The sequence below is a fragment of the Ogataea philodendri genome, assembly GCF_020536065.1.
Source record: "Ogataea philodendri strain CBS6075 chromosome Unknown scaffold4, whole genome shotgun sequence".
Classification (NCBI taxonomy): Eukaryota; Fungi; Ascomycota; class Pichiomycetes; order Pichiales; family Pichiaceae; genus Ogataea; species Ogataea philodendri.
In genome coordinates, this window is record NW_025763821.1 from 129,502 (window position 1) to 140,810 (window position 11,309).

The 11,309-nt window shown below is 47.3% G+C and overlaps 10 protein-coding genes across 10 annotated transcripts; 5 read left to right on the forward strand and 5 right to left on the reverse strand.

Annotated features, from left to right (window-relative positions):
• Positions 1–13: 13 nt before the first annotated feature.
• Positions 14–1,669, reverse strand: OGAPHI_000997 (uncharacterized protein; the record flags this gene model as incomplete). Its single annotated transcript, XM_046209152.1, has 1 exon — positions 14–1,669. The coding sequence occupies one exon, from the start codon at positions 1,667–1,669 to the stop codon at positions 14–16; it is 1,656 nt and encodes a 551-aa protein (XP_046063907.1).
• Positions 1,670–1,998: 329 nt separating this feature from the next.
• Positions 1,999–2,703, forward strand: OGAPHI_000998 (uncharacterized protein; the record flags this gene model as incomplete). The annotated part of the gene is made up of 1 exon (XM_046201713.1): positions 1,999–2,703. One exon carries the CDS (start codon positions 1,999–2,001, stop codon positions 2,701–2,703), a length of 705 nt encoding a protein of 234 aa, XP_046063908.1.
• Positions 2,704–2,766: 63 nt separating this feature from the next.
• On the forward strand, positions 2,767–3,081 carry OGAPHI_000999 (uncharacterized protein; the record flags this gene model as incomplete). Its single annotated transcript, XM_046201714.1, has 1 exon — positions 2,767–3,081. The coding sequence occupies one exon, from the start codon at positions 2,767–2,769 to the stop codon at positions 3,079–3,081; it is 315 nt and encodes a 104-aa protein (XP_046063909.1).
• Positions 3,082–3,093: 12 nt separating this feature from the next.
• OGAPHI_001000 (uncharacterized protein) lies at positions 3,094–4,551 on the reverse strand (the record flags this gene model as incomplete). Its single annotated transcript, XM_046201715.1, has 1 exon — positions 3,094–4,551. The coding sequence occupies one exon, from the start codon at positions 4,549–4,551 to the stop codon at positions 3,094–3,096; it is 1,458 nt and encodes a 485-aa protein (XP_046063910.1).
• Positions 4,512–5,377, forward strand: OGAPHI_001001 (uncharacterized protein; the record flags this gene model as incomplete). Its single annotated transcript, XM_046201716.1, has 2 exons — positions 4,512–4,554; positions 5,004–5,377. The coding sequence occupies 2 exons, from the start codon at positions 4,512–4,514 to the stop codon at positions 5,375–5,377; spliced, it is 417 nt and encodes a 138-aa protein (XP_046063911.1).
• On the reverse strand, positions 4,661–6,877 carry OGAPHI_001002 (uncharacterized protein; the record flags this gene model as incomplete). Its single annotated transcript, XM_046201717.1, has 1 exon — positions 4,661–6,877. One exon carries the CDS (start codon positions 6,875–6,877, stop codon positions 4,661–4,663), a length of 2,217 nt encoding a protein of 738 aa, XP_046063912.1.
• OGAPHI_001003 (uncharacterized protein) lies at positions 5,565–6,059 on the forward strand (the record flags this gene model as incomplete). Its single annotated transcript, XM_046201718.1, has 2 exons — positions 5,565–5,593; positions 5,831–6,059. The coding sequence occupies 2 exons, from the start codon at positions 5,565–5,567 to the stop codon at positions 6,057–6,059; spliced, it is 258 nt and encodes an 85-aa protein (XP_046063913.1).
• Positions 6,878–7,003: 126 nt separating the features above from the next.
• On the reverse strand, positions 7,004–8,416 carry OGAPHI_001004 (uncharacterized protein; the record flags this gene model as incomplete). Its single annotated transcript, XM_046201719.1, has 1 exon — positions 7,004–8,416. One exon carries the CDS (start codon positions 8,414–8,416, stop codon positions 7,004–7,006), a length of 1,413 nt encoding a protein of 470 aa, XP_046063914.1.
• Positions 8,417–8,662: 246 nt separating this feature from the next.
• OGAPHI_001005 (uncharacterized protein) lies at positions 8,663–9,262 on the reverse strand (the record flags this gene model as incomplete). The annotated part of the gene is made up of 1 exon (XM_046201720.1): positions 8,663–9,262. One exon carries the CDS (start codon positions 9,260–9,262, stop codon positions 8,663–8,665), a length of 600 nt encoding a protein of 199 aa, XP_046063915.1.
• A 204-nt stretch (positions 9,263–9,466) lies between these two features.
• Positions 9,467–10,915, forward strand: OGAPHI_001006 (uncharacterized protein; the record flags this gene model as incomplete). Its single annotated transcript, XM_046201721.1, has 1 exon — positions 9,467–10,915. One exon carries the CDS (start codon positions 9,467–9,469, stop codon positions 10,913–10,915), a length of 1,449 nt encoding a protein of 482 aa, XP_046063916.1.
• Positions 10,916–11,309: the final 394 nt, after the last annotated feature.

Genomic DNA, 11,309 nt, shown 5'->3' on the forward strand with positions numbered 1-11,309 from the left:
TTAAACGTCTTATTTATTGTACTGCTTCCACATATTTGCTCAATGTCAAATCCCGAATCGTGTACCTAATTTGTAATTCTATTGGCTCGATAGCGATCGACTCCGGGAACTGATTAAGTTCCAGTGGGTTCAGTGTCTCCATCTCATTTGGGCCTGGACTGATATCAAACATTAGCAGAAATTTGCATAAAAGAACGTACAGCTCTTTGAATGCAAGGTTGTTTCCCAGACACATCCGCGAGCCTGCTCCGAATGAGAAATGTCTGGTGTTGCAGTCGATAAGACCTGATTCTGGGTCCAGCCATCTTTCCGGGATGAACTCGAGTGGCTTGTAGAAACGGGTCTTATCGTGATTTCCTGCCCAGGCGTTCATAAATAGCGTGGTTCCTCGTGGGATAACTGCGTCCCCTAACACTATATCCCGTGTTGTTTCTCGTGGTAGGCACATTGGTAGCACCGTGAACAGCCGCAGCGTTTCTTTCACAATGGCTACCATATATGGACACGAAGCTTCCACGTGACAGTTGTCCCAGGCCTGGATCGAGTCGTTGTCGAAACACTCCAGCAGTTTCAGCCGCGCAGTCTTGCACACATGCGGAGACTGGCTCAGTTGAATCATGGCGTACTGGAAGTTCAATGGCGTGTTGTCCAGCCCAGCGCTGACCATCGTCAGGCAGATACTTCCTAATTGGTCTTTATTCAGCTTGTCTTGGTCGCCGTTCTTGAAGTAGTTGTAGATCAGACTTCGACAAACGTACTCTGTTGGTCCGTTCATGTTGCAAGAGGTGAAGTTCTGGAACTTGGTGAGATACTTGTTTCTCCTCACATATAACTGTTTGGAAATGGACGACTTGCTCGAGAACAAGTTGAAGAAAGGCCGTATAATCCACGGCAGATAGTCCTGGACGTTTTGAATGTGGGATCTGATTTTCGTGATGTAGTTTTCCACATAAATCATCTCATCCGCCAGCTTTTTGTCCTCCTCGTTTCCGCACACATCAATCTCGTAGCCGTATGTGAGAATCAATGCCACGGCTAGATGGAAGTACTGACAGTCTCTGGTGATATCCACCTCAACGAACCCGTACTCTGCGTTGGCCAGCATCGACTTGATCAGTTTGGTAGCTTCATCGCTAATCACGGTGGAGTTGTACTTTCTATTACTCGACTCATTAAGCAGTCTGCTCGACATATACTTTCTGCTTCTCAAGTAGGAGTCGCCAAATGGCGTCGTACCCACCGTGTAAACCTTTGATTGAGATAGAATGCCGTGGAAGGTGTGAAGGATCGGTCTTGAGTTGTTATTTCGAATGTTATGGTAACACCACAGACGGAGAATGGAATCGTAAGAGTTTGCTACCACGACATTTCTTGTTCCCAGTCTCACTTGATACAGGTCTCCGTACTTCTGAGCCAGTTCCTCGAATTTGGAGCACGGGGAGTCTTTGCTGCTTTTTGCCTGAGGGAAAAGAATGGACAAGCTGCCCCAGACCGGGATTCGAGATGGCACAGCTGGCAAGTTTTTGATCCGGCGCGGGCGAGTAAAAAGGTAGTCAATCACTACTATGGCCACGAGCAACGAGACAGCAATTGCGTATATCCCGCCTGGCGGGAGTTCTGGGTTGATTTCAGGCATGACAAAGCCTGCGACTGGAATGGAAGAAACCATCGGGCTTTAACAAACTGAGAGAAAGATTAGTGGCGGGGGATTTATATTCTGGGCGGTTAGCTATTTGCATTCGGAGATATTTCTTTCAAGTGGGGGTCGGCCCAGCAGCATAGGAGAGGCTGGGAAGCGGATTTAGAAACATATTCTGTTGGGAGAGATGAGATGGCGGATCAGGAGCAGTGAGCTGGTTAGATCATACACTATGGTATAACATTTAGTAACCCAATTGATTACCTCAGAAGGGTATGTTCACCGCATCCCACTTTCTTGCCCAAACTTTGTTGATTTAAATGTGGCTAGTAAATTATTTTTTTTTGTTTATCTTTATTATGTCCAGTGCTCAGGACCTAGAAGAGTCACTTGCAAACTATGAACAGCTCAAGGACAAAATGCAGACGCTGAAGCTGCGACTGGCAGAGTATCTGCAGAAGGTCCAGGCGGATTTGCTGGTAAAGAAACGTGAATACGAAACGTCGATGCTGCATCTTCAAGAGAAGGAACGTGACTTGAATGCGAAATTGCGAACCTACGAGGGACTCCATAACGAGCTTCTTGAAGAGCTGAACAAGCTTCTGTCGGATAGAGACGCGTCGTCGTCGCGTGTGCAACAGCTTCGCATTGAGGAGGAGAAGCTGGTGAGAGAGAAGGCCGAACACGAACACAAAATCAAGGTGATTAATGACGAACTGGAAGAAAGTATGAAAGCAATCAGTGCGCGCGAGACATTCATCACTAAACAGAGCGATCTCATAGAGGACAAGGCGTTCCAGCTGGAGCAATTACTGGGACTTCGAATGGAAAACGCAGGAACAGAGAACCATATTTTATTTGTGTTCAAGAACGTTGATAGCCGAGACTATTCGCGCGAGGTTTCGTTTGTTTTTGATCCGGAAAAGTACGCGATTATCGAGACAGATCCTGTTTTGGACCCCGACACCGTGAAGAAAGTCATGGACGCGTTCATGGACCACCAGGAAATCGGATACCTATGGCGAGATATGAGAAAAGAGCTTAAAAGACGGGTAAGAGTGTGATGGAGACTAATCTGTTGTATAGTAGAAAGTGTATATTGATTGTGAAAAATAATTTAATTTGAAATGGACTCGGAAAACGGAGACGGGCCAACGCCCAAGAAATTAAAGACGGAGTCCCCCACCCCGCAGCCAATCCCCCAGCTTAACACACAACAGACTGCCTCCATTGCAAAGACCAACAGAGCTGTGCACGAGATCGTGGATGGGTCTGACTTCCGCAAGTTCTTGAATAAACACTTCACCGAAGAGCTCATTAGCGGTCTCAAACACGTGTGGGACACGCGCGAGAAAGACGACCTGGAAGAAGGTGAGGCATTACAACGATTGGGACAGCGTCTAATTGAACGCGGCAAACAAAAGATGGAAAATAAAAACTAATTACATGTATATTTAGAGCCGTTCCGAGCTGGACGACTCCTGTTCCAACAGGTTGAGGATGAATCTGGACGAGAGTCTCACGAGCTGGATCTTCCAGCCACGCACAAGTGCCTCGTATCCCTTGTTTGTCTCGTTGGCGTCTTCGATTTCCACCACCACCGACTCTTTGAACGAGCTTGAGCCGTAATCCACAGGTTTGGATCCGGTGAAAATATAGTAAAGAGTCGACAAATAGCCGTGGTATCCACCAAATTTCACACACATCTCTTCTGGAGACAGTTTCATTGTGGCTGGCAGCGAATCTGAGGTCAACAGATAGTTGACTTGGGCCCGGTTGTATAGAGTTTCAAAGGGAAGCTTGAGGAACACGCCAACTGCTTTTAGCACAAACACCAGCGAGTTGTACAGTGGAATGGAGTTGTACCGGTTCATCTGCCAAACAACCGTCAGCAAATAAGTTGGGTAATGCACTGTGAGCGCTTTGACAGTATTGGTGATGAGGTTTGGGATGATGAGTTCTTTTGGAGGAGAGATCAAGAAGAAACGCGGCAGTGTCCATATGATCTGTCTAAACGATCTAGTTCCCTTGGTGGAGTTTGTAACAATAAATTTCATTCTGATGAGTGTCAATTGAGCCAGAAGCAGGCCGGTGATGATGTCTGATCCCAGACTCACCACCAAACTGAGGTTTGCGTTTGGTGAATGGATCATCTCCACGTAGAGCGGGTCGGGGATCCCCAGAATGCCCGAAATGAGACCGCTGACCCACGATCTAAGTGTGTACTGAAGAGAGTTGATCAGGAAGGACGTGTTGACGGCTTTGAAGATTCCTCTTGGACCTTCTTTGGAGATCAGCGACGACACAATGTCCAGCATGTTGAGCGACTCCGGCTCGATCAGGTCTCCCACAGGCCGTCTGGGGATGTTCTTCGAATGACTGAGCCTTGGCGCGCGCTCGATGTGGGATTCCCGCAGTTTGTGGGGACTGTCGTCTTCTCTTGTGAAATAGTCGTTGTCGGAGTCAGAGTCCGAATCGTCCGCAATGGCGCGACTGTTAATCGATACATGGTCGTGGAAAGACCCGATCTGGAGCAGCAGCGTGGCGATCTCGAAGGGTTGGTTCAATAAAAGCTTAAAATAGTCAGTGGCAAACGAGTGGAGCAACGAACTGACCAGTTGCTTCAGATTCGCCCAATCCAAGTACTCTTTGAACTCCAAATCGGAGTAGACGTTTCGCTGGTACATGGTTTGCGGTTTTGTCACCAAAGGCTTGATGATCTTGCGAGCCGCTCTGACTGGGCCCGTAGAAGAAGCCTGGCTCACAAAAGGTAGGTCCAAAGAAATTGATTGGTTGGTATTGTTGTCGATAATCCCAACGTAAGGCTTGTAAGAGATGGGATAGTTCAAATCGAACTCGTTTCTGTCCTTATATGGACGCAGTAGAGATTCATAAGACTCCTGGAGAGTCATGGGGTAGTTTTAGAAAATAAAAAGAAAAATATCTACACCAAGCAAATTAAGCTTGGAAATGTAGCAGGAGTATGTATATATGATATATTTTTTTGAACTACACAGCTAACTAATCGGCCACTCTCCATGTTTTGAGCAGATTGAGGTACTTGTAGTTGCGGTTTGGACCACTCATTCCAAAACTGACGGGCATCAGGAACACAAAGCAGCCAATCACCAATCCGTAGAGCACAAAGTATAGGGCATACGTTGCAGGCTTGCTCAATCTCTCAGACAAACGAGTGACGGTGTAACAGAACACAATCATGGCAAAATACAAGGCTGGCAAGTAGTGGTGCACATAGGTGACTCTTCCCATGATACAGAATGGGAAGTAATGCAAGAACCAGCCAAGGAACGGATACAGTCCGCCCATTAAGAACAGGTTGAATTTCTCTGGTTGTTGTTCAAAGTCGTTGATTTGACGTTGCCATCTGAGAACGTATCGCACCAGCAAGGCAATAAACACAAGGATCGTCATCGACGAGGTCCAGGTGGTAGCCGGAGATCCAATCAGGAAATACTTGACGTTGTCGTCACCCCATCCACAGAGTCTGATACCAACGTTCAGAGTTGGCCATTGCCATGCCTTCGAGGCCAGATCGTCCTGTTTCTCTGGATCTGGAACCAAGGCGTTGTTGGTAGCCATCATAGCAATGTTCAACTGGACGAAATCCTTGAAGAAGGAAGTCTTTGGAAGCTTGAAATCTTCAGGAGGGTTTGGCAGCTCAGGGTTGTTGTGATTCTCGATGTTCCACCATGTGCGTTTATCCCTAGTAAATGGTGACTTCATACAAACAACTTCTCCTTGACGGAAACCCCAGTGAGGAAGAGCAATACCGGTGGTAGCCAAGTAACATCCCAACACCTCGGATCTAAGTCTAAAAGAGGTGGTGAGTGGGTGCAGTCTGAGTTTGTCTTCCGACCCGTGTTGGTCCATGACCTCCACAACCCAGTTATCCTTCTGGTCTCCAATGGTGAGGTTTCCGTATCCAGACACCTCGTACTGAGAACTCGAAACAGGGGCAGGAATTTCGTGGGTATGTAAATTTCTTCCTGTCTGTTTGTGGATCAACCGGACGGTCATTCCGTCGACAACGTAGTGAGGCTCGGTGAACTCGTTTCTTGGGTCGTCTCTGGACAATTCGAAGATCCAGTCGTTGTTGGAATCCTTGTGAGAATAGGTAGTGACCTGTTGCTGGTTGGAACCTTCTGGGAACGTCTGGACGTGAGAATGGAGCAGACCTCCAGTCAGACCTTGGTTTTTCAAGGTGACTGCCGAGTTCAAAGTCATCACGTCTCTTGGACCGGAGTTGAGATCCGATCCAACAAGATTGGCCTGGAACAATGAGGACATGTTGGCGTCACCTGGACCAGAGCCAAACAGGAGATCAAAGTGCACTTTGAAACAAACCAAGAACACAATCATTGGAACAATGATCAGTCCCACAATTCTAGAGGCCCAGTGAGCAGTGTAACGTTTCAAAGACATGGTTGTGCGTAATTGACCAAACTTCTCCCAAAGATCGAGCATTGTGTAAATTCCAACCAACGCGGTGACGAAAAGACCAACCATCTTGACGGAACAGGTGCATCCAATAGAGATTCCTGTCAACAGCAGCCATTTCCACCATTTACGACTGAACGAATTGTTAGCTTTTCTGTTTTCGTTGTGGAAACGAACCATGCTGAACACAGTGGCCACGGTGAAGAACAGAAGCATGGAGTCGAGCAGAATGAAACGACCCAACGTTGTGTACGAAGTTTCCAGTGTGACCATCAACGTGAACAGCCAAACGGTTTTCAAATCAAACCCAATTTCTTTCATGGTGAAGTAAGCAAATGGAACACATAAAGAGCTGAAAGTGGCGTTGAACAACCGCATTTTCACGAAATCGATGTATTCTGGGTATTCTTGTCCTGAAGGGAAGTCCCACGAACCGTTGTAGCCGGCAAGATAACCAGAAAGCCCCACCAACATTTTACCCAAAGGGGGATGAACATCGTGGTAGAACTCGTGTCTTAGGTAGTAAGAACCAAACTTTCCAAAATGGGCCTCGTCCCAAACGACGTTTCCATTGGCTCCAATCTTGTACATTCTAACGAAGAACGATAAGAGAGTAAAGAGCACGGGTGCCAGAATTGCCTCGATCCTAAGCCAATTGGCTGAGTCAGAACCAACATATGCGGTCTCTTCAACCGGCTCTGAAGGTCTGGCCAGCTCCACAAGCTTCTCTTTCACTTGTTTTTCGGTAATGACCTCCTTTTTAGACTGTTTAGGCGGCATAGACACTAACAAAATAAAAAGCTTGTTCGACGACACGTAAAAAAAGCCAGAAATTCAACGTCAAACAAAAATATACACTATGTAATCAAGATGCGAGAATTTGGTGTAATTACAAAGCTCTCTAAATTAATCCGCGGACTCGTGTTTTTCATCTGAAAGCGAGCTGTCCTCGGGCGATTGGGCCGGGTCGATGTTGTCAGATGGCTTTCTGACGTTTCTGTTCGGCGCATCGTTGTTGGACACGATCGAATCCTGGTGGATACCAGCAATGTCGTTCGAGTAGTTGGCGATCTTTCGTGTCACGCCGGCAGCCTGCAGTCGTTGACGCATGGTAGCACGATCATCCAACGCGCTGGATGTGCTAAAATGTCTCGCGATACGTCCACCAAGAGAGTCGGTTTCTGTTTGTGTGTTCACACCGCGTTGGGCCTCTATATCCGGCTGACGACGACGCCAGCTGGCCCTGGTGAGAACTTTCTGTAAACCGACGCCTCCTTCTGGCGGGTCGGCAATGCTGCGTTCGCGCTCGGGCGCATCTCCCATGTCGTACACGGGGAAAACTCCCTTTGGAGACTGCATCCTCTCCAGCGGGGAGTAGTCCTCCACCTGGGAGTTGTGGGTGGAGATCGATGCTGCGGTCGAGTGTCTTGGAGTGCGGACAACTCTCGAATCCATGTTGAGCTGTGGTTGCTCGTCTCTTTCGTCGTAGTCCGGAAGATGCAGGTTCTGTCTATCCTGTTCGATCACAACCAGATGCAAGTACCATGGAATCATCATTCCAAAGAAAGAGCCTCCGATCATGTTTCCCAGACTGGCAGGCAGAAACAGTTTCCAAAAATACCGGCCCCAGCCAAAAGAACATTTGTTGAACAAGCCAGCAGGAATCAAAAACATATCTGCCACCACATGAGTGAAGCCAAAAGCAACGAATGTGAAAATTGGCAGGAAGATCATCAAAAACTTGACATGTAGCGGCTTCACCATGATTTGTAAATACACTGCGAGACACACAAAGAAGTTTCCTGCGATTGATTTGAGGAACGTTTGCATGAAACTGAAAGACTCCTTAAATTCAGCAATCGTCCTGGATCCTTCGACAAAATCTCCTTTGGAAGTAACCCCGGAAACATGACCAAAGACATAAACAACAAAGACCGTCGACGCTAGGTTCACCCACAACGACACCATCCAGCTCACAATCAGATCCATTATGGTGACGGCACCCTGTAACACCCCCACCGAGAAAAATAGCACATTGGAGTTGAATAGCTCCATTCCCATAGTGATGACAAAAAACAACCCGATTGAGTAAACAGCTCCTTGCAACAGACTCACAATTCCAGCGTACCCGTTGTTCATCAAACCGGGGTTCAACGATTGTACCATCAGATCGAGCATTCCACCGGCACAGAAAAGAAAAGCTCCCATAATTGAGTTGATGACCAACAAATGTGGCCTGAGTCTTGATTTCTTCATAGCAGTGGCCACAACGGCCAGCGCAGCCTCATGGACAGTGATATAGTAGGTATCGTCGACCATGGGACAAAGATCCAAGTTCAGATCTCAACAAGAAGAATGTGCTTAGTTTTTCCGAATTTGTGGTCCCTCTTCGCAACACTGCTTGTCAGTTCATCCGTTTGGCCCGGAAAAGTTTATTGGTCGTTTGCGGGGGATTGGGCTGGTGCACGGGTGTGGTCTGCCCCACCAAAGCCCAGGTTGGGAAAAATAGTCCGATACAGAAAATAATTATTTTATTAAGGGGTAAGTAGGTGCGGGAGCTGTCAATCATGTTAACAGCGTGAGCAGCACTGTGAAAATCAAATTGCACAGGCAATTGATTGGGAAAATAAGGTGGTTCGGGATGTGGAAAAAACAAAGATACGACACAAAAGGCCACATCATGTAGTAGTACTTCAAAGACTGGATATAGGTGGTTTTCATGTGTGTTAGAAGATCCTGTCTTTCCCAAATGCAATTGTACAGAATGAAGAGGAACTGGAACACTAATCCCCCAAATGTTTGATCGTAAACAAATCTCATTGACTGTGTGTCGACTTTTGTCATTAGCATTTTGATCCAGAGTGTAGTGGCCATTCCGTTCATGACTCCCCAGATGTAGAACTTGATATGTTTGGAAATGCTTATTGAGCGGTGGTAGAACTGATTCAACGTCTGTGCCAGACAAGACGTTTGTCCCGCGAGCAAGGCACCTGCTAACAGCGGATGATATTCGTTGATGGAATCGTAGTAGAGGAAGATCAGGTATACGAGAAACACCTGGACGGCGATGAAGTAGCTGAACCGTTCACGCACATGGTCGTACTTCTCGTACTCGGAAGCGGCCTTTTTCTCGTTAATATGATAAGCCAACACTCCCTCAGGCATAAACGTTTACCGTGTTGTTTTTGAAAAAATAGCACCGATACCGTTATCCCTGCACCGCCACACAGGACAGAAAGAAAAAAAACTGTGCACGCGAGGCGGTGCGCGAAACCCAAACAATCCGAATAAAAAAAGCCCGTACTCGTTTATTCGTAAAATCAGATCATTTTGTTTTCACTCGAGATCGTTACCGCCGAGCCTGTTTCTATGTTTGACGTGATTGTTGTTGGGGCTGGAGTCGTGGGTCCGTGTGTGGCCACCTCCTTAGCCAGACAAGGCCGCAAAGTTTTAATTGTGGAGCGCGAGTGGACCATGCCGAATAGAATAGTCGGAGAGCTCATGCAACCGGCAGGAGTCAAGGCTTTGAAGCAGCTGGGTATGATCCGAGCAATCAACAATATAGACGCTATCCATGTGGATGGATACTACGTGTCCTACTACGGTGAACATGTGGATATCAAGTACCCAGACAAGTCTGTGTTGAATACGATTGACACAGATCCCGTGCCCGGAGCTTTGAAAGACGGCTCAGAAGACAAGCTAGAGTCTGATAGCACCTTGGACATTGCTGAGTGGGACAATGTGTCTACTCTGAGGGGCGTTGCGTTCCACCATGGCGAGTTTCTTATGAATCTGCGCATGATCTGTTTGGAGGAACCGAACGTGACTAAATTGGAAGGAAACGTCACAGACCTTCTTCACGAAGGTGAGCGTGTGGTGGGAGTCAAGGTGGGGAACACGGACGAATACCGGGCCAAATTGGTGGTTTGTTGCGACGGTATCTATTCCAAGTTTAGAAAAGAGCTCTACCACGAGAAACAGCCGGACATCGGGTCATACTTTGTCGGCCTCGACCTTGTGGATGCGCAGCTTCCGCGCAAGAACCACGGTCACGTCATTTTGGGCAAACACGCGCCAATTCTCGTCTACCAGATCAGTCCTCATCACACACGAATTCTATGTGCGTACCGAAGCAGCCAGCTTCCGAAACAAAAAGAGGTGCTAGAGTACCTCAGAAGTCAGGTACTTGTTTCCTTGCCAAAGTCCCTACAGCCTTGTTTCGAAAAAGCTCTGCAAGCAGAGAAAAACGTCTACAAAAGCATGCCCAACCAATTTTTGACAGCCAAACCAAACACGGTCCCTGGTTTAATATGTATTGGCGACTCGCTCAATATGAGACACCCACTCACGGGTGGGGGGATGACTGTTGGACTTAACGATGCAGTTCTGCTCGGTAAGCTACTTTCGACCGTGTCCAACGACGAACTACTCGATCACGGAATAATGCTAGAAAAAATGCTCACTTTCCACGGAGAACGCATACCGCTCGACGCCGTGCTCAACACGTTGTCGATTGCCCTGTATACGCTGTTCGCAGCAGACTCCAAGTACATGGAGCTTTTGCAGAGAGGATGTTTCGGTTATTTCCAGAGAGGAGGAGAGTGCATATCGGGCCCCGTGGGGCTGCTTTCTGGAATGATCCAGAGACCTGGACTACTGTTCTACCACTTCTTCAACGTGGCGTTCTACAGCTGTTACATGAACTTCTGTGATCGCGGAATTTTACTCAGTCCCTTGGCACTTTGGGAGAACATCTGCACGCTGGCTATTGCTGCGTGCGTGCTGCTGCCTTATCTAGTGAAGGAAATGTTATAGCATGACGTAAGCGCAAATTTTTCAACATATATATAGGAGCTCCAGGATGGGGAAAAAGTTGGATCATTAAATTTAAAAATGGCTTGCTCATGTACTAGTCAAGGCGACTGCAAATGTCAATCGGGATGCACCTGCTCTCATTGCAAAGAGGCTGAACCTCAACCAAAGACCTGCACCTGTGGAAAATGTGCTTGTGAGGGAGAATGCAAGTGCTCTTCTGACAAGAAATAAAGGAGCAATTGAATACCCACTTCTCCACTTTATGGTCATATTTGCATGGAATCGATAGTTTGTACTTGTATATTTGAAAAGATTGTGTTATTTGCAATTGGAAGCGCTTGGATACGCGCCTATTGTGTAGAGTGGGGGCATCGCTAATTGTGAGCGTGCTGAT